This window comes from Fundulus heteroclitus, unplaced genomic scaffold (genome assembly GCF_011125445.2).
Source record: "Fundulus heteroclitus isolate FHET01 unplaced genomic scaffold, MU-UCD_Fhet_4.1 scaffold_120, whole genome shotgun sequence".
Taxonomy (NCBI): domain Eukaryota; kingdom Metazoa; phylum Chordata; class Actinopteri; order Cyprinodontiformes; family Fundulidae; genus Fundulus; species Fundulus heteroclitus.
The window spans coordinates 593,142-613,624 of NW_023396532.1; the positions used below are offsets into that span (position 1 = coordinate 593,142).

The 20,483-nt window shown below is 43.9% G+C and overlaps 1 protein-coding gene across 4 annotated transcripts; it reads right to left on the reverse strand.

Moving 5' to 3' along the window:
- Nucleotides 1-46: 46 nt before the first annotated feature.
- On the reverse strand, nt 47-3,610 carry LOC118558278. 4 transcript variants are annotated; one of them, XM_036128789.1, is made up of 3 exons: nt 3,462-3,610; nt 3,209-3,268; nt 47-3,071 (listed from the first exon to the last, which is right to left on the reverse strand). In XM_036128789.1, the coding sequence occupies exon 3, from the start codon at nt 2,547-2,549 to the stop codon at nt 1,230-1,232; it is 1,320 nt and encodes a 439-aa protein (XP_035984682.1). In that variant the 5' UTR covers nt 2,550-3,071; nt 3,209-3,268; nt 3,462-3,610; the 3' UTR covers nt 47-1,229. The 4 variants fall into 4 exon arrangements, with proteins under 4 accessions (XP_035984682.1, XP_035984679.1, XP_035984681.1 ...); XM_036128786.1 differs by having other exon boundaries at nt 47-3,268; XM_036128788.1 differs by having other exon boundaries at nt 47-3,129; nt 3,267-3,610.
- Nucleotides 3,611-20,483: the final 16,873 nt, after the last annotated feature.

The window sequence follows — 20,483 nt, forward strand, 5'->3', positions numbered from 1 at the left end:
TGGCATCCGGAATGGTTTCTCGTCCATAACTCTGATACGCTGTAGGCAACCAGTGGCTTTGCCACAATCCAACTTGTCTCTTGAAAAAATTGACTGATATTCGTCAATAAGACTAGCAAGTCTTGCTTTAAACTCTGGAGCAACTTCACATGACTCTATGTCTACATCTGACAGTCCCAATTCACTTAGTTTTGACTGAAGTGAATTAGCGGCACACTGTGTCCTAGGCTGAGGATGGTCAGGCAGGGTGGAGGTCTCTGAGACAAGGCTATGTGTCGAACTTTCGTCAGATGGCACCTGTACTTGTTGTTGGACGCCGAGCTGGGAACCAGCAAACAGCTCTACTGAGTCACAAGTAGCCACATCAGCCAGCTTAGCATTACGTCTCAGCGTGACTGGCTTGTCTGACGGATTAATCACCTTCAGCGGTAGCCACCCGTCCCCTCTCAGAATCGACACAGACCTCCCCACTATGACTGTCCTTGGTCTGGATCCAGTTACAGTTGGCTCAACAACAACTGTGCTCCCAGCCAGCGTATTGTCCACTCGTTGCAATATGCCCCAAACCAGATGCTCGGTCATTGGTTCCAGAGTGACAGCTCTTTTGATTTTGACAGTTCCAATCGCATCTGGGACAACTTCATCGTCAACCTCCACCCCTGCAAACAAGCTTAACAGCCTCTGCTCTGCATTATCACCGCAACTGAGCGCTGTGGGGCTTTGCCCCTGAAGATCCCTCTTTAGCTTAAGCCTGTTAATCACATATTTCAACAGGTTACTGCCAACAATCAGTTCATCACTCTGGTTCTCGACAACCAGCGTTGGGACAATCACTCTGCAGCTGTAAATCTCCATTTCCAGGTCGCACATGCCAGCAGGTAAGGTCCTGGACCCCCCACACCCAATCAACACGGTATTCGTCGGCTCAAGGGTGGAGCCCTTTAAAACATCCTGCCGTAACAACTGGGGCATTACACTTGAGCTCAGGGTGCACGCCATGGATCCGCTGTCCAGTAAAGCTCTGACCGTCACCTTCCCGCCCAGTGTTACATCTTCGTAAAACAGTTGGTCATGTAGTTTGAGTCTCTGAATGTTTTGGAGTACTGGAGTGCGTCCCATCTCCCTCTCTTCACATACACTTTGATACATAGACTCCCTGTCATCTTCGACACTCGCACCAAGGGGATCCCATTTAGGCCCAACACTTGCCCCCACCACATGCAGGCCATCTAGTTTTCCTGCGGCCGCACCGGCTCAGCGCCCCTGAGCTTCGTGGCGACAGCCCCCGGACACTCCGCTCGTGTGTGGTCAGGTGCAAAACAGTTAAAGCACAGATGATTGGACCTGCAGTGGTACTGAGTAGTGTGTCCTTCATCACTGCACACAGCACAGGGCACTACGGGTTTTGACCTCATTGGCAGATTCCTCTGTGTGTGCACATTAGACTTATACGGAAGCTTGTGCTGACGTGGTTGCTGCTCCAGAACACGTTCAAGCAGGGCGATGACCCGGTCCAGGCGATCCGGTGAGCTCTCAGCCGACTGTCCATCAGGTGATGAGACAACAGCAGCTGAGGGTCGAACTGCGCTGACGGGCGCCACACTCCGCACAGAGTCAACAACTTCCTGATGCTGGGAAAGCAGAGCAGAGGTCAATCTGTGCTTAGCTAGCTGCTTGCGAGTCCTGCAGTGCTCAACGAGCTTCTCGTGAATATCAGCCACCGTCCATTCGCTTAATTGTTTGCACTTAAATATAAGCGACAATTCAGGATCAGGACAGTTCTGGATAAACATGGCAGCCAAGTCACGTGAAAGATAGTCAAAAGTCTTATTCTGTCTCCTTAAGCAGTCCTCCGTCAGTTCAAGAGCTTTGTTAAGTCTCAGCCAATAATCAAAGGGGTGTTCGTCAGCGTGGGGCACAGTAGCATAAAAGTCTGCTAAGGGCAAGGTAGATGACACTGTGTCACTGAAATGCTGTTTCAGTATCTCAAAAATGGGCTCAGGTCCGTCAGTCAGAGTCAAAACTGGCTTACTGCGTATGCCCACTTTAACCACTTCACGTGCCCTCCCCACAAGCTTAGACAGTACTTCCTCAGCTTGTTCAGCTACCGGGATGCCCTTCTTTTTCAAGTACGACAACATCAAAACCTCCCACTCTTGAACTGAACATGAGTCATGATCCCCTTTAAAACTCACCGGCTCCTTCACATCAGGGCGAACAATGACATTCAGCATAGTAGACTCATTAGCCGCAGTCCCAACTACACCAGAACCCACTGCATTACCAAGACGTGTCTCAATGCATGTTGCAATACTCTCACCAATAGAAAGCCCAATCTTAGAGGCTATATCACTCAAAAGCTTCCCATTAACATCAGCTTGTGGAGCAATAAAAGTGTTATTAACGTTTTGGCCCGAATCACCATACTCCGGCTTTGGTGTGGACGTTTCAGGGGAAAATAAAAACGTGCCTCTGCCTCTACCAACTGCAGGCACCGGGGTAAAAACTGTGAACCCTCTCCCCCTACCAAAACCATTAATGCCTGTCATGGCTCAATATGCAGTCCCCAAAAACAGACAAATAAAAGACAGAGCACTCTCAAATAAAATACAGGGGCAAAAATGAACCTCAAAAACTCAGTGAAACAAAATACAGCGACTGACTCCTTCACTCCTTACAGCCCGCAAAAGGCAAAAAAAAAAAATATATAGCTCCACACTCACTAAATCGGTTACCGCCACACTGCCGAGGCGGTGAAGTGTCCCTGCGGGGCTCTGTGCTCCGCCGTCCGGGTCCGATGCGCAGCCCACGGCCCTCCGATGCGAACGGCTCCGGGAAATAGACGCAGCCCACGGACCTCCGATGCGAGCGGCTCCGGGAAATAGACGCAGCCCACCCGCGCCGATGCAGCCGAAGAATGGGTAACGGCACCAATGTAACCGTACTGAACTTGGCCGTCTGTTTGTTCAGCTCGGTCCAGATAGAAGTAGTCTTGTTTTCCTAGTATAATACCTCCGCGTTGTGTTTTAAAGATGGCCAAGAGACGGAAGATGTGGGATGATGCGTTTAATCTGCGTGGAACAGGATATGTACTGGTCACATATAGGCTCTTCACAGCAGTCACAGCACCTCTCGTGCCCGTCTTGCATATAATGGCCACAATAATACATTTATATTTAAAAGAAAGGCAGCAAAATAAAACAAATACCTGCGTGGAACAGGATATGTACTGGTCACATATAGGCTCTTCACAGCAGTCACAGCACCTCTACGAGGAACAGCATTAGCAATTAGCATCAACTAGCTGTTATTTCCAAACACAGTGTAGCACAGTGTTATAACGATAATAAAATGCATGTAGTACCTCATTTGCCATAAATACATCCCGCCAGGGATCATACAATTGACAATGGCTCATAATACATCATACTTTACCACTGTGCTAACAGCGAAGAACTCACCTCGTGCCCGTCTTGCATATAATGGCAACGAGGTAGCTGTACACACTACTCTTATCGTAGCCGACCACCAATAGAGGGCGCTGTTTCCCCATAATATAGTGAGCCGAATGAAAAATAATGACAAGTGGAATCATAACAAATTAAACCTGTTACACAGGGTCCAGACCAGGAAGCAGAGCCGTAGTTTAACACACCTCTCTGCAGCTTCTGTACTGTTACCCATCTATTATCCTATTGAGACGGTGTCTTTCCCACGGCCAAAACTTAACAGATCAAAAACTGATCTAAAAGGAACAAATCATAAAAACCTAATAAAAATCAATATGGTTCACCTTGAACCTAAAAATAAAATAATAAAATGTGGTCTATTAAATATAAGGTCTCTCCCTCCAAAGACTTTGTTAGTTAATGAATTGATTTCTGATAATCAGATTGATTTGTTTTGTCTCACAGAAACCTGGCTACAAGAGGACTACGTTAGTATAAATGAGTCAACCCCCTCCAGTTATTCAAATTTCCACATTCCCAGATCTGTGGGAAGAGGAGGAGGAGTGGCAACTATCTTTCAGTCTGATTTATTAATTAGTCCCAGGCCAACTAATAATTACAGTTCTTTTGAACATTTAACCCTCAGTTTCCCTCATCCAAACTGCAAAGCAATAAAACCTCTTCTGTTTGTTGTTTTGTATCGTCCACCAGGCACTTACACTCAGTTTTTGGATGAGTTGTCAGATTTCTTATCTGATTTGGTGTTAAATACTGATAAGGTTATTATAGTGGGTGATTTTAACATCCATGTTGACACTGAATGTGATAACCTTAGTGTAGCCTTTAAAACTATCCTAGATTCAATTGGTTTTGCTCAAAATGTGCATGAACCGACGCACTCTCGGCTCCATACTTTAGACCTTGTGCTGACATATGGCATTGATTGTGAAGAATTAACAGTATTCTCTCACAACCCTGTCCTGTCTGATCATTTTTTAATAACATTTGAGTTTAATCTAACTGAATTCTCCACCCCCAAAAGAGGGTTCCATTATAGTAGATTTTTATCGGATAATGCTGTAACAAAACTTAAAGAGTCTGTCCCCTTCTTAATATCCTCAGTATTGCAGAAATGCCCTGTAGATGGCAGCATTGCTGTTTCTTCCCATTCACAAATCGATACCTTTGCTAACAATGTGACTTCCTCATTGCGTTCTGCATTAGACAATGTAGCTCCCTTGAAAAAGAAGGTGATTATTCACAGGAAGCTGGCTCCCTGGTTTAATTCAGAGCTGCGTTCCTTGAAGCACAATGTTAGGAAATTGGAGAGAAAATGGCGCTCTACACACCAAGAGGAATCCTACTTAATCTGGAGGGACAGACTATTGTTGTATAACAAGACCCTCCGCAGAGTTAGAGCAGCATATTTTTCATCATTAATTGAAGAGAATAAAAATAATCCTAGATTTCTCTTTAGTACAGTTGCCAAACTTACCCAGAGCCACAGCTCTGTTGATCCATCCATTCCCTTAGCTCTTAGTAGTAATGATTTTATGGGATTCTTCATAAATAAAATTGATGCCATTAAAAATAAAATAATTGGCATCCTCCCAAACATGATTACCTCGTCCTCAGTAAGTGAGGCAGCATTGGAGGAATCTTTAGAATCTGCGCAGTGTTTGAACTGTTTAGAAGCAGTAGAGCTTTCTGAGCTATCTAAAATTTTAGCTTCATCTAAACCTTCTACCTGTATGTTAGACCCAATCCCAACCAAGTTGTTTAAGGACATATTCCCTTTGATCAGTGGCACTATTTTAGACATGATTAATCTATCCTTAGTAAATGGATATGTACCACAGGTTTTGAAAGTAGCTGTTATTAAACCTTTACTTAAGAAACCTTCTCTTGATCAAGATGAGTTAGTAAATTACAGACCTATATCTAATCTTCTTTTCTTATCTAAAATTCTTGAGAAAGTAGTTGCTAATCAACTTTGTGAACATTTACAAAGTAATGACCTACTTGAGGAGTTTCAGTCAGGCTTCAGAGCTCATCATAGCACTGAAACAGCTCTGGTGAAGGTCACCAATGATATTCTCATGGCCTCAGATAATGGACTTGTGTCTATACTTGTCCTGTTAGATCTCAGTGCTGCGTTTGATACAGTTGATCACAATATTCTCCTACAAAGACTTGAACATACTGTAGGGATTAAGGGTAAAGCATTAGGCTGGTTTAAATCTTATCTGTCAGACAGATTCCAATTTGTTCATGCTAATAATAAATCTTCCTCAAACTCTAGGGTCACCTGTGGAGTACCACAGGGTTCAGTCCTTGGACCAATTCTCTTTACTATATATATGCTTCCGATAGGCAAAATTATCAGACAGCATGGGATTAATTTCCACTGTTATGCTGATGATACTCAGCTATATTTATCCATAAATCCTGATGAATCCAATCAATTACTTCGACTGCAGTCATGTCTTGATGACATCAAAAGCTGGATGACTTTAAATTTCCTGCATCTAAATTCTGACAAGACCGAAGTTTTAATCTTTGGGCCAGAGTCCTCAAAAAATAAACTTCTTAACCAATCACTTAATCTGGGTGGCATTAACCTGGCCTCTGGTAATAAAGTAAAAAATCTTGGCGTTATTTTTGACCAAGACATGTCATTTAAATCCCATATTAAACAGGTTTCCAGAGTTTCCTTTTTTCACCTCCGGAATATCGCCAAAATTAGAAACATTCTGTCCAGGAGTGATGCTGAAAAACTGGTCCATGCATTTGTTACTTCAAGGCTGGACTATTGTAATTCTTTACTATCAGGAAGTCCACAAAATGCAGTTCAAAGCCTTCAGCTGATCCAAAATGCTGCAGCAAGAGTTCTGATGAAAATCAACAAGAGGGATCATATTTCTCCAATTTTAGCTTCCCTTCATTGGCTTCCTGTTAAATCAAGAATAGAATTTAAAATTCTTCTTCTAACGTATAAAGCCCTTAATAATCAAGCTCCATCATATATCAGAGCTCTGATTACCCCGTATGTTCCTAACAGAGCACTTCGCTCTCAGACTGCAGGTCTGCTGGTGGTTCCTAGAGTCTCTAAAAGTAGAATGGGAGGCAGATCCTTTAGCTATCAGGCTCCTCTCCTGTGGAACCAACTCCCAGTTTTGGTCCGTGAGGCAGACACCCTGTCTACTTTTAAGACTAGGCTTAAAACTTTTCTTTTTGACAAAAATTATAACTAGTGACTCATGTTACTCTCACCTACCTTTATAGTTTTACTGCTATAGGCTTAGGTTACTGGAGTATATCAGGATCTAATTTTCTCACTATATTGAGTTCTACTGTTCTTCAATTATGCATTATGTGTTGTCATTTCTGCTTTAACTTTCTGTTCTCTCTCTTTTCTCTTCATAGTAGGTACACCTGGTCTGGCGTTCTGTTAACTGTGACATCATCCAGAGAAGACGGCTCACCCGCTACTACCATCTAATGTAGAACAGATTACTAGATCAATGTGTGCTTCTGTGCTTTTTTGTTTCTCTTGTTGTGTCTCTGTTCTGTCTTCTGTAACCCCAGTCGGTCGAGGCAGATGACCGTTCATACTGAGCCCGGTTCTGCCGGAGGTTTTTTTTTCCCGTTAATGGGTGGTTTTTCTTCCCACTGTCGCTTCATGCTTGCTCAGTATGAGGGATTGCAGCAAAGCCATGTACAATGCAGATGACTCTTCCTGTGGCTCTACGCTTCTCCAGGAGTGAATGCTGCTTGTCGGGACTTTGATGCAATCAACTGGTTTCCTTATATAGGACATTTTTGACCAATATGTATAATCTGACCCAATCTGTATAATATGATTGAACTTGACTTTGTAAAGTGCCTTGAGATGACATGTTTCATGATTTGGCGCTATATAAATAAAATTGAATTGAATTATTACAAATGTTACTGCAGTGAAGAATGAATGAAAACCTGGAAATAAGAGAAAGTTCTACAAAACCCACAGCTGCTTCTACTGACTCCTAAGTAATATAAGTGAAAATGTTTTAAGTTCAGAGATAAAGTGAACTTTATTAAGGTAAATTGACGTATTTTAGTTGTTTAAAACTGGGACACATGAGCAGAGACTGCAGAGGTCTTCAGGATGGTTCTGGACGTCACTGAGGACATCTCAGTGTCCACATTGACCAGGAAGCTGCAGGATGGTCCTACAAACGTCCACAGCATCCTCCACATACTACCTCCACAATGACTCTAAGCTGTAGCCATATCAGGATGATGATGATGATGATGAAGATCACTCAGTCCTTTCTATCATTGCTGTCCAGGTCAGGATTCCAGAAAGTAAGACAACTGTGCAGATTTCTGCATTTCTGGACCCGGGCAGCAGAAACACATTTTACACAGAAAGTTTGACCAGAAAACTGCTGTTGAAGGACAAAATAACAAGAATTCAGTTGTGAACAACGGGACATAAAGACTTTATGAGAACAAACATCATTTCTGGTCTACAAGTAGCAGCACTTGATGAAAATGGTTTCATTGAACCTCCAGACGTTACGACACAATAAATAATTCCTGTTTCAAGGTGGAACGCTCCACAACTGGAGGATGGAGACATATGGCCGTACCTGCAGTTCCACAACATGGATGTTGATGGAGGTTTGCCAGGGACGGATTAAGGGTAGTCTGGGCCCCTGAATAAAGAATATGCCCAGACCCCCCCCCCCCCCCTCAAAAAAACAAACAAAAAAATGTTTACAAACCATTCTATTGTGGATTGTGAATAAATTGAAGCGGTTTGTTGCTTTACATCTTTCCGGACAATTATAGCTAGCCTGGTCGTGGCACATTAAGCCACTCGTGTCACAACGGAGTAGCCAGAGTTCAATGAAACCTGGCAGAAATACTAGGTGCAGCTACATGCACACGATCTCCAATGATGTAAATTCAAAAATGCAAAGCGAATTAAATTGTTGAAACTAAGCGCAATCAGAAACACTGTCAATATGTTCAATGAAATTAACAACTTGCTAAGGTTAAGACGTGGGGTGTTAGCTGAAGTGCACCGTGTAGCCTAAAATGTTGTTGGAAGGTGGGCGTGCGTTAGCTTGTCATAGAGACAAGTTCTGAAACCTATGAAGCTACGAAATCTAACTTAAGATATAACGACACACACTACCGGACACAGTCAAAATCATATTTCTAGAGACTTTATTGCTAACTAGTGCTACCATATGATAAAGGAAACCATATTGTCCGACCTGAAATCATTGTGGCTGCATTAGATCTTGCTATTAGCTGTATGATCTATTTGACTTCTTGCCACCCATACTATACTTACTATGTTTAAATCCTCAACTGTAATTGTACGTTCATTACATTTTCTATTCACTATTTTCTGCCATCTACACTTGGCAAGGCAAGGAAGCATGCTATAACAGATTAAAACAAAAAAAAAACAATAGGCTACCCATCGCGCTTTCACGCCGGTGATCCAATACAACGCATTGCTTGACAGCCTGCATGTGTCACATTTTAAAGGAGGGGAGAGTTTTGATACATTTGGAAAATTCTAATTTGCCATTAATTAGAATTTTCCAAATGTATCCGATTAGATATATTGTCAAGACGTTTAAAACGGGAAATGATATTGACATTGCCTGTACAAAGTCAAAAAAAACGTCCAGCTTCTGGGCTACTGTCGACAGCATTGACACCAACTAAATTAAATGAATGTGCTGCACAGGGGACATAGCAAATCAAAGGATTTCTTCGTTCCAAGATGAGCTTGGACTCCATTGTACTTTCCCAACATGTTACTTGCATTATCATATGACTGGCCCCTACAGTTAGATAAGTCTAGGCCCAGGTTCTCCACCATAGCAACAACACACTCAGCCAAACTACCCCCACTATGGTTTTCAATAGGCTCAAAAGCCAGAAAATGCTCAACTACATATCTGGTTTTAACAAACCTGAAAATAAAAGTGAGTTGGTCCACCTGAGCAAGGTTTAGAGTGGAGTCAGTAATAACAGAAAAGTATTTTGACTCTTTGAGCTCATTAGCAATTGCCTGCTTTGTTCTCTCCCCCATTAAATGGATAAATTCTTCACAGACTGTTGATGATAAGTAGGACACAGAACCTTTTCCCTTACCTCCAAACTTTTGGAGGTGTTCAGCTAGGAATGGGTCAAACTTGGCAAGCAGTTCTATGATGCCCAAAAAATTACCATTGTGGGCTGATCCCAGAAGCTCATCATCTCCCCTGAAAGCGTGTCCCCTCTCTCCCAAAAACTAATTGACTGCAACAACTCTTTTCAAAACTTCCCGCCAGTATTGTCTTTCTGCATCAAGCTGTTTGACAATGTCAGAGTCAATTGTTGCTGTTCCTCTGAAGCGATTTTGTAATGGTAGCATGCATGTCCTATGCTCCACACTCCTCTCATGCTCACCAATCAGCTCTGAATGTTTCCAGTCAGAAAATCCATGAACAAAAGTTTTGTGCTTACTGGAAAACAGTTTGCAAGCAAAACAATACACACAGCCAGTTGAAGGGGAGTAAAGTAGCAATTGCCTAGTCACAGTTTGCCCATTGGGAAGAGAGCAACTAAGTAAGGCATTTGTAAAGCTCCTACTGGTACCCCCAATGCTTCTGTCCCTGACTGAGGCTGGGTAATTTGCCTCCTTAATCTTTTTTGCTCTTTTTGAGCAGAACACAGTTTTAAGATGTTTATTTAGAAGAAGGCAGTAAATAAAACAAGACTCTAATCGTCTGGACGAGGCCTGAACGTCAGAGCGGGGTTGACTGTAAGAGAAAGGGGAGAAAATGAATAGGAGGCAAAACCCAGGAACGTGCGGAATCATACGCGGCTTACAATGTAGCTGGAGAGACCTAACTGGGGAAGAGTAGCGTACGGGAACCCCGTGTGCCTACTCTAGGTGGTGGGTGGTGACTGGAGGGCGGCAGATGGAGCTGGCGAGAGATCCGAAGCAAACCTCAGCTGACGGGAGCGACAAACGGATTAACCAGAGTTCAGGAGTCTTGGGGAAGTCCGGGAGGGGAGAACCGCGAGCCCGTCTTGGTAACGCCAAGGGAGTACGAGGGGGAGCGCCAGAGCAAAATCTGAGCAGATGATTACTATCCAAAACAGGCTAGATCTGGGAAAGATGGAAAGTCGGATGTACTCTCGAATGGGGTGGCAGACGAAGACGAACCGTAGAAGGGTTGATAACTGCTTTGATCTCGTAGGGTCCAGAAAATCGGGGAGCAAGCTTCTTGGCGGATGGGTTGGTGATGACGTCCCTGGAAGATAACCATACCCTCTGACCGGGTTGGTACTGGGGAGCAGGTCTACAACGGCGGTCGGCAAACCTCTTACTCTGCTCTGCGGCGCGAGTAAGGGCTGAGATGGTATCCTTCCAGGTTTCTTGACAACGAGCTATGTAATCATTAAATGAGGTGAAAGGGATGTTGAGTTCGTCACAGGAGTGGGGGTTGATAACCTAGGGATACTTCAAAAGACGAGCGACCAGTGGAAGCAGAGACATGAGAATTTAAAGCATACTCGACCCAGGGCAAAAACTTATTCCATTCTGTGGGGGATGAAGACGTGAGGCAGCGAAGGGTGGTTTCCAGTTGTTGATTCATTCGTTCGCTCTGTCCATTAGTTTTTGGATAATAGCCAGAGGTGAGGGTGTAACGGGTGCCGAGAGCAGAGCAAAAATGGCGCCAAACCTGTGAGATAAACTGGGGACCCCGGTCAGAGTGTATGTCAGCTGGTATACCATGGAGCTTGAAGACGTGTTTAACCAGGAGCTGGGCAGTCTGCAGGGCATTGGGTAACTTTCTGATGGGGATGAGATGGCAGGCCTTGGAAAAACGATCAACCACAGTTAGAATAGTTGACATGCCTTGGGAAACAGGTAAACCAGTGACACAGCAATGTGGGACCAAGGACGTTTGGGGATTGGAAGAGGGTTGAGCAAACCGGAGGGTGGCTTGTTAGAAGACTTGTTACGGGCACAAACGGAACATCCTTTGTCCATGATGGCCACCAAAAATGCAGAGAAACCTGGGACTATGTTCTGAAAATTCCTGGATGAGCTGAGAATCTGGAGTCGTGACACCATTGCAGAACTTTAAGACGAACACTCTGGGGAACGTACTTGAGGCCCTCTGGACCAGTACCGGGACCAGGGTCCAGCTGTAAGGTCTGGTTAATCCTGTCCTTGAGATCCCACTGTAAAGCTCCTACAGAACATGAGGGGGGAAAAATAAGCTCGGGCTCTCCTTCTTGTTCCTGGGGGGTGAATAGACGAGAAAGAGCATCGGGCTTAACATTTCTGGATCTGGGTCTGTAGGTGATGGAGAGGTTGAATCTGGAGAAGAATAATGACCAGCGAGCCTGACGAGGGTTTAGGCGGCGAGGTATGAAAGGTTCTTGTGATCAGTCCAAATGATGATAGGTTGTTCGGATCCCTCAAGCCAATGCCGCCACTCCTCTAAAGCTAACTTAATGGCTAGTAATTCACGATCACCTACATCATAATTACGTTTGGCTGGGGAAAGGCGTCGTGAAAAGAAGGCACACGGATGGAGTTTGTTGTCAGATTCAGATGGCTGTGACAAGACTGCTCCTACCCCAGTGTCAGAGGCATCTATCTCTAAGATAAACTGTTTCTGGGGGTCCGGGTGTGTAAGGATGGGCACCTGTGTAAACTGTGACCTAAGTTGATTAAAGGCGGCTTCTGTCTCTGATCCCCAGACAAAGGGAACCTTAGTAGAGGTGAGAGCGTGTAACGGAGAGGCTATCTGGCTGTAGTTCCTAATAAACCTTTGGTAGAAATTGGGGAAACTAAGGAAACGTTGCAGCTGTTTTCTAGACTCAGGAACAGGCCATTCGTCTACGGCCCTAACTTTCTCTGGGTCGGACCTAACCCGACCCCCTTCTAAAACTAAACCCAGAAAAGAGACCGAAGGCTGGTGAAAATCACATTTTTCAGCCTTGACAAAAAGTCGATTCTCTAGTAGACGTTGCAAGACTAGGCGGACACATTGTTTATGTTGTTCAAGATTACTGGAGTAGATCAAAATATCGTCTAGAAAAACAAAAACAAATACGTTCAGAAAGTCCCTAAGGACATCATTAACTAAGGCCTGAAAAACTGCCGGGGCGTTGCATAAACCAAAAGGCATCACAAGATATTCAAAGTGTTCCAACGGTGACTTAAAGGATGTCTTCCACTCATCCCCTTGTCTGATCCGAACTAGATGATAAGCGTTGCGTAAATCGTGTTTGGTAAAAACTGTTGCGTTTTGAACTGGTTCGAGAGCCGAGGAAATGAGAGGCAATGGGTATTTATTCTTCACGGTTATCTGGTTTAACCCACGATAATCGATGCAAGGCCGGAGAGAACCGTCCTTCTTGCCCACGAAGAAGAAACCGGCCCCCAACAGGGAGGAGGATGGACGAATCAACCCCGCCGACAATGACTCACTGATATAACTTTCGAGTGCTTGACGTTCAGACCTTGAGATGTTATAGAGGCGACTAGTCGGCAGGGGTGCTCCGGGTAACAAGTCAATGGCGCAATCATAAGGGCGATGAGGCGGAAGTGAACTAGCCTGACTTATACTAAACACAAGCTTACAGTCATGATACTCCTGGGGAACCCGAGAAAGATCGATAAGATCATCTTGAGGAGGAGTAGAAGGGAGGGAACGAGAAACCGGACGTGCTGATTGTAAACACTGAGAATGACAGGCAAGGGACCATGATTCGAGCCGAGACTCCGTCCAATTAATTTGGGGATTGTGGACAGTTAACCAAGCGAAACTGAGTACCACCGGCGAGCGTCTAACAGGGAATACAAAAAAGAAAGCTGCTCTCGGTGGTTACCAGAAACAAATACTTCTAAGGGGCTCGTACGATGGGTGATCCGGGTTAATTTCTGACCGTCCAACGACAAAACCTGTAGAGGTTCGGCTAGCGCCTCAGTAGGAACTCTGAGCTGGGCAACTAGAGACTGATCAATGAGGTTAAATTCGGATCCTGAATCAATAAGAGCCGAGACGTCGATACTGTCCTGATCAAACCCCAGAGAAATGGGTAAACAGAACTGAGAACCAACCAGTTCCGAAACATGTTTGTGGGGAGCAGTTCTAACTCTGTCCACCGTCTTCCCCATCACAGACGACGGACTCGCTCTTTTGGCCGAGTTGGACACTCTTTAACGAAATGTCCCTCACCACCGCAATATAAACATAGATTGCCCGAGTAACGCTGTTTGCCTTCCTCGCTGGTGAGATGGACCCTTCCCAACTGCATGGGTTCAGGGGTAGACGGTGGTGTCTCAGCCTGTCGTGGTGCCCCTTTAAACGCCGAAAAAGATCCAGTGGATCTCACGGTCCTGACTGACCGTCCCCGGTTACGGCTCCGAATTTGGGTATCCAAACAAACGGCCAAGGCCACCATCTCTTCAAACGTCTTGGGTTCCTCCACCTGTGCTAATTCATCCCTTAAGGGTTCATCAAGGGTGGAGAAGAAAACAGCCTTTAACGGCTTATCAGTCCAATCTGCGGCCACGGCCAAAGTACGAAAATCAACTGCAAAATCAGAGACACGGTGACCCCGTTGTCTTAAGGCAAATAAATCACGAGACTGTTGAGCTGTGTCCACCTCGGCAGAAAAAAACGATCTTAAATTCCCTAACGAATTCAGAAAAAGTACACCCAAAAGATTGACAATCCGGAAATCGGGATTCAGCCCACCTAAGGCAAGGCAAGGCAAATTTATTTATATAGCACAATTCAGTACAAAGACAATACAATGTGCTTTACATGATTAAAATATAGCAAAATAAAAGCAAGTAGGAATAAAATGTAGATAGAAAATAGAATAAAAGCAAGTAGGGATAGAATGTAGAAACAAAAAAGAACATTAAAAACAGTAAAACAGTTTAACTAGAACAGTCAAAGGCAATTTTAAACAGGTGTTTTTAATCTTGATTTAAAAGAACTCAGGCTTTCCGCACTTTTACAGTTTTCTGGAAGTTTGTTCCAGATAAGTGGAGCATAGGAACTAAATGCTGCTTCTCCGTGTTTGGTTCATGTTCTAGGTATGCAGAGTAGGCTGGAGCCAGAAGACCTGAGTGGTCTGGAAGGTTGATACACTGATAACAAGTCTGTGATGTATTTAGGTGCTAAGCCATTCAGTGATTTATAGACTAACAGAAGGATTTTAAAGTCTATTCTCTGAGATACAGGGAGCCAGTGTAAGGACTTTAGAACTGGGGTGATGTTCTCTATTTTCTTAGTATTAGTGAGGACGCGGGCAGCAGCGTTCTGGATCAGCTGCAGCTGTCTGATCCACTTTTTAGGCAGACCTGTGAAAACACCGTTGCAGTAATCAATTCGACTAAAGATAAACGCATGGATTAGTTTTTCCAGATCCTGCTGAGACATCAGTCCTTTAATCCTGGAAATGTTCCTCAGGTGATAGAAAGCCGACCTTGTAATTGTCTTTAGATGCTTTTGGAGGTTCAGGTCTGAGTCCATCACTACTCCCAGATTTCGGGCCTGATTAGTGTTTCTTTGCTGAAGCGACTGAAGCTGTGTGCTAACTTTTGATCTTTCCTCTATTGGTCCAAATATTATTACTTCAGTTTTGTTTTTATTCAGTTGAAGAACATTTTGACACATCCAGGCATTGATTTCTTCTAGGCATTTACTCAGAGCTTGAACTGGTTCATAGTCACCTGGTGACATGGTGATGTAAAGCTGTGTGTCGTCTGCATAGTTATGGTAACTGTTGTTGTTGTTTTTTATGATCTGGGCTAAAGGGAGCATGTATATATTGAAGAGGAGGGGACCCAGGATGGACCCTTGGAGAACCCCACATGTGATTTTTGTCAACTTTGATGTAAAGTTACCTACTGATACAAAAAATTCCCTGTCCTTTAAGTAGGATTTAAACCAGTGGAAAGCTGTACCAGAGAGGCCGACCCAGTTTTCCAGGCGTTCTAACAGAATGGAGTGATCGACAGTATCAAATGCTGCACTGAGGTCCAATAGAACCAGCACGGTGGTTCTGAGGTCCAATAGAACCAGCACGGTGGTTCTTCCACAGTCTGTATTTATATGGATGTCATTAAACATCTTGATAAGGGCGGTCTCTGTACTGTGGTGAGCACGGAAGCCAGACTGGAATACGTCAAAGCGGCTGGTCGTAGTTAAGAAGGTGTTTAATTGTTGAAATACAGCTTTTTCAATAATCTTACTGATAAAGGGGAGGTTTGAAATGGGCCTGTAGTTCTGGAGTAGAAGTTTGTCTAAATTGTTCTTTTTCAGCAGTGGTTTGATAATTGCTGTTTTTAGGGACTGGGGGAAAACACCTGACAGAAGGGACGTGTTTATTATCTGAGTTAAATCAGACGCTATGACAGGCAAAACCTTCTTAAAGAAAACTGTGGGTAGAACATCAAGACAGCAGGAGGAGGAACTTAGCTGCTGAATGATCTGCTCTAAGCTTTTGGAGTTTATTTGGCTGAATTGGAACATTTGGTCAAAATCAATTCTGGTAGGAGACAACTTTGGTACTGAACTTGGTATGGATGTACAAACTGATCCTCTAATCTTTTGGATTTTTTCAGTAAAGAAGTTAGCAAATTCATTGCAGGCCCTGGTGGAGTGGAGTTCAGAAGCTACTGACACAGGAGGGTTTGTTAACCTATCGACTGTGATGCAGGAAAAGACAAAGATGGAGGAGAGAGAACAGAAACATCTCTCCTGGAGACATCGTCCTGGTTGCTGATGTGGCTGCAGCCGGAGGATGTTGGCAGGAGGGAGAGTCCTGGCAGTCAAAGCTGGTTCTTTGCAACTTTAGACCAGAACCAGTATGTTGGAGAGACCAAAGACAAAGATCTGTCTGCTTCTGGAGGACTCTGCTGAATAAAGACATCTCTGTCTTTCTGCTGTTCACTCCTCTCCTCTATCTTTAATCGTTTTACAGGTTCATCATTAAGAAAATGCAGAACAAAGAAGAATCACTTAATATTAAAGCATTTTATAGAATAAACCACTGATGATGTTGTTAGAATCGCTCCTTTGGTGTTTTGTAGCTGTAATTGTGATTTAATGGACAATTAGGGGCTGGTTGGAGGAGCTGTTTGTACATTTTTGTTAGTTTTTTTAATTAGTTAAGTAATTGATTTATTTTTTGTTACTTTATTTTAGTATTTTTGTTGAGTTATAGTTGTTTACAGGGGCTGCACAGTGTTGCAGTGGGCAGCACTGCTGCCTTGCAGTGAGAAGGTTCCAGGTTCAAGTCCACCCTGGGTCTTTCTGCATGGAGTTTGCATGTTCTCCCTGTGCATGTGTGGGTTTTCTCCAGGTACTCTGGCTTCCTCCCACAGTCCAAAAACATGACTGTTAGGTTAATTTGTCTCTCTAATTACTCCTTAGGTGTGAGTGAATGGTTGTTTGTCCTGTTTGTCTCTGTGTTGCCCTGCGACAGACTGGCGACCTGACCAGGGTGAACCCCGCCTCACGCCTGGTAAATGCTGGAGATAGGCACCAGCAACCCTCGCGACCCCACAAGGGATAAATGTGTCGGAAAATGGATGGATGGATAATTGTTGTATTTAAATATACTCTAGAAAGTTTCCAAAGAAATTTAAAAGAGGCCTGTCCAGGGCAGTCAAACATTTTTACAGTAGCAGGCCACACACTATCAGGTAGGAGGGTGCACTTATGCCGGTGCCCGAGCCCCGGGGGGGGGAGAATTTTGAAAAATAGTCTCCCTGATGTATTTTGGAAGCTTTCAAGACAGGTGACTCTTTAAACAATAGAGTCAGAGTGCATGTTTCAAATTGAATAAAAGGCAAAAAAAGAAGTGAATGATCAATTCTTCAAAAACAACCTTTGTTTTTTTATTATTATTCTTAAAACATTATTTTTTCACATGATGTTATCATGTTTTAACAAGGTAGGGTAATCTCCATTTGCATAAAATTAGTTTAATTTGAATTACTAGCACCACATAAAACAGGTCAGATTAGGTGTGGTCTATTCATCTTAATATTATTATTCACAGTTCTGTTCTAAAAACGATCGTAACATTTCTTCACGAACCAAGTCGAATTTTTATGATAAAAATACAGGGTTGGAATTTGAAATTTAATTTACATGTTGAATTTATTTCAGTCATATTGCTCTTTCGAAATCTCTTATCTCAGTTTAATTTCACTTGCATTCATCACACACACGATATCATATGATCTACGAGGATTCTAGAGATGAACACAAAATGCATCCCCTGAAAAACTTTGATAATTTGCTGCTGTAATATTATATTATATTATATTATATGTATTATTATAGATTTTTCAGAATAAAAAGCTAACAGATGTGCATAATCAAAAAATATCAGAAATACAATTATAGAGCATTCAGTATTGTAAGAAAGCCCACACTGTTTCTGGATAAATACAGTACTGTATGAGTTAAGTTCTATTCCTTTTTATGCCTCTTTAAATTTAAAATGTCCCATGCTCCTGAATGCACCATAGCTTTCTGACGCTCGTGAATGCATCACACTGGTCTATGAACGCGGTGCTGTGTGCTGTGCATGATTGCCACGAGGCATCCTGACCAGATGCCCGAGCCACCTCAACTGGCTCCTCTGGACGTGGAGGAGCAGCGGCTCTACTCTGAGTCCTCCCCAGATGACTGAGCTCCTCACCCTATCTCTAAGGGAGAGCCCAGACACACTACGGAGAAAACTCATTTCAGCCGCTTGTATCCGGGATCTCGTTCTTTCGGTCACGACCCAAAGCTCGTGACCATAGATGAGGGTAGGAACGTAGATCAACCGGTAAATCGAGAGCTTCACCTTTTGGCTCAGCTCTCTCTTCACCACAACGGATCGGTACAGCGCCAACTTCACAGCAGACGCCGCACCAATCCGCCTGTCGATCTCCCGCTCCATCTTCCCCTCATTCATGAACAAGACCCCAAGATACTTGAACTCCTCCACTAGGGGCAGCACATACTCCCCAACCCGAAGGAGGCACTCTACCCTTTTCTGGTTCAAGACCATGGTCTCAGATTTGGAGGCACTGATCTTCATCCTGACCGCTTCGCACTCGGCTGCGAACCGCTCCAGTGAGAGCTGTAGATCACGCCCTGTTGAAGCCAATACTTTTTGAATTGAGAAAGCTTCCTGGAGAGGAAGCGAAATGTCTTCAACTACGGAAAACAAGTCCAGTTGCTTTGTTTTTTACCTTTTTTTGGAAAGCCAATAGGACCACGTCATCCGCGAATAGCAGAGACGCAATCCTAAGACCACCAACACGGATCCCCTCAACACCTTGGCTGCGCCTAGAAATTCTGTCCATAAAAGTTATGAACAGTATCTGTGTCAAAGGGCAACCTTGGCGGAGTCTCACCAGAAACGAGTCCGACTTACTGCCGGCAATGCGGACCAGACTCTGACACCGGTCATACAGAGACCTGACAGCCCTTATTAAAGGGTCCGGTACTCCATACTCCCGGAGTACCCCCCACAGGATCCCTCGAGGGACACGGTTGAATGCCTTCTCCAGATCCACAAAGCACATGTAGACTGGTTGGGCAAACTCCCATGCCGCCTCAAGAATCCTGCTGAGGGTGTAGAGCTGATCCAGTGTTCCACGGCCAGGACGAAAACCACACTGCTCTTCCTGAATCTAAGATTCGACTATCCGACGGACCTTCCTTTCCAGAACCCCTGAATAGACCTTACCAGGGAGGCTTAAGAGTGTGATTCCTCTGTAGTTGGAAAACTGGTGGTGTGCTGCTGACCTCAACTCGGGACGTCGTGCTTCGGTGGGTGGAATACTTCGAAGACCTCCTTAATCCCACCAACACGTCTTCCATTGCGGAAGCAGAGCCTGAGGACTCTGGGTCGGGTTCTCCCATCTCTGGTGCTGAGGTTGCCGAGGTTGTTAAAAAGCTCCTCGGTGGCAAGGCTCCGGGGGTGGATGAGATTCGCCCTGAGTACCTTAAGGCTCTGGATGTTGTGGGGCTGTGTTGGTTAACGCGGCTCTGCAGCATTGCGTGGACATCGGGGGCAGTTCCCCTGGTTTGTATTTGATTTTCTGCAACCTTTTTCCAATTCTTCTAAAATGTTTATTTAGAGCATTTTATAGACTAAAACTAATCTAACATTTTGTTTGTACTATATTATTTGTAAATATGTCCTATTCTTATTCATGATTATTCAATATTGTTCCTGTTATTTCTCCTCAATGAAACTCTGTTACTAGTTTTATTTCCTTTAACCATTGGACCAGAGTTAGCTGCTGCTGTAACTCACATCTGCAGCTCTATAGAGAGATTTCTCATATTAAACAGGTTTCCAGAGTTTCCTTTTTTCACCTCAGGAATATCGCCAAAATTAGAAACATTCTGTCCAGGAGTGATGCTGAAAAACTAGTCCATGCATTTGTTACTTCAAGGCTGGACTATTGTAATTCTTTCCTATCAGGAAGTCTACAAAATGCAGTTCGAAGTCTTCAGCTGATCCAAAATGCTGCGGCAAGAGTTCTGATGAAAATCAACAAGAGGGATCATATTTCTCCAATTTTAGCTTCCCTTCATTGGCTTCCTGTTAAATCAAGAATAGAATTTTAAATTCTTCTTCTACCGTATAAACCCCCTAATAATCAAGCTCCATCATATATCAGAGCTCTGATTACCCCGTATGTTCCTAACAGAGCACTTCGCTCTCAGACTGCAGGTCTGCTGGTGGTTCCTAGAGTCTCTAAAAGTAGAATGGGAGGCAGATCCTTTAGTTATCAGGCTCCTCTCCTGTGGAACCAACTCCCAGTTTTGGTCCGTGAGGCAGACACCCTATCTATTTTTAAGACTAATCTTAAAACTTTCCTTTTTGACAAAGCTTATAGTTAGTCTAGTTCATGTTACCCTGAGCTACCTCTATAGGTATGCTGCTTTAGGCTTAGGCTACTGGAGGACATCAGAGCCA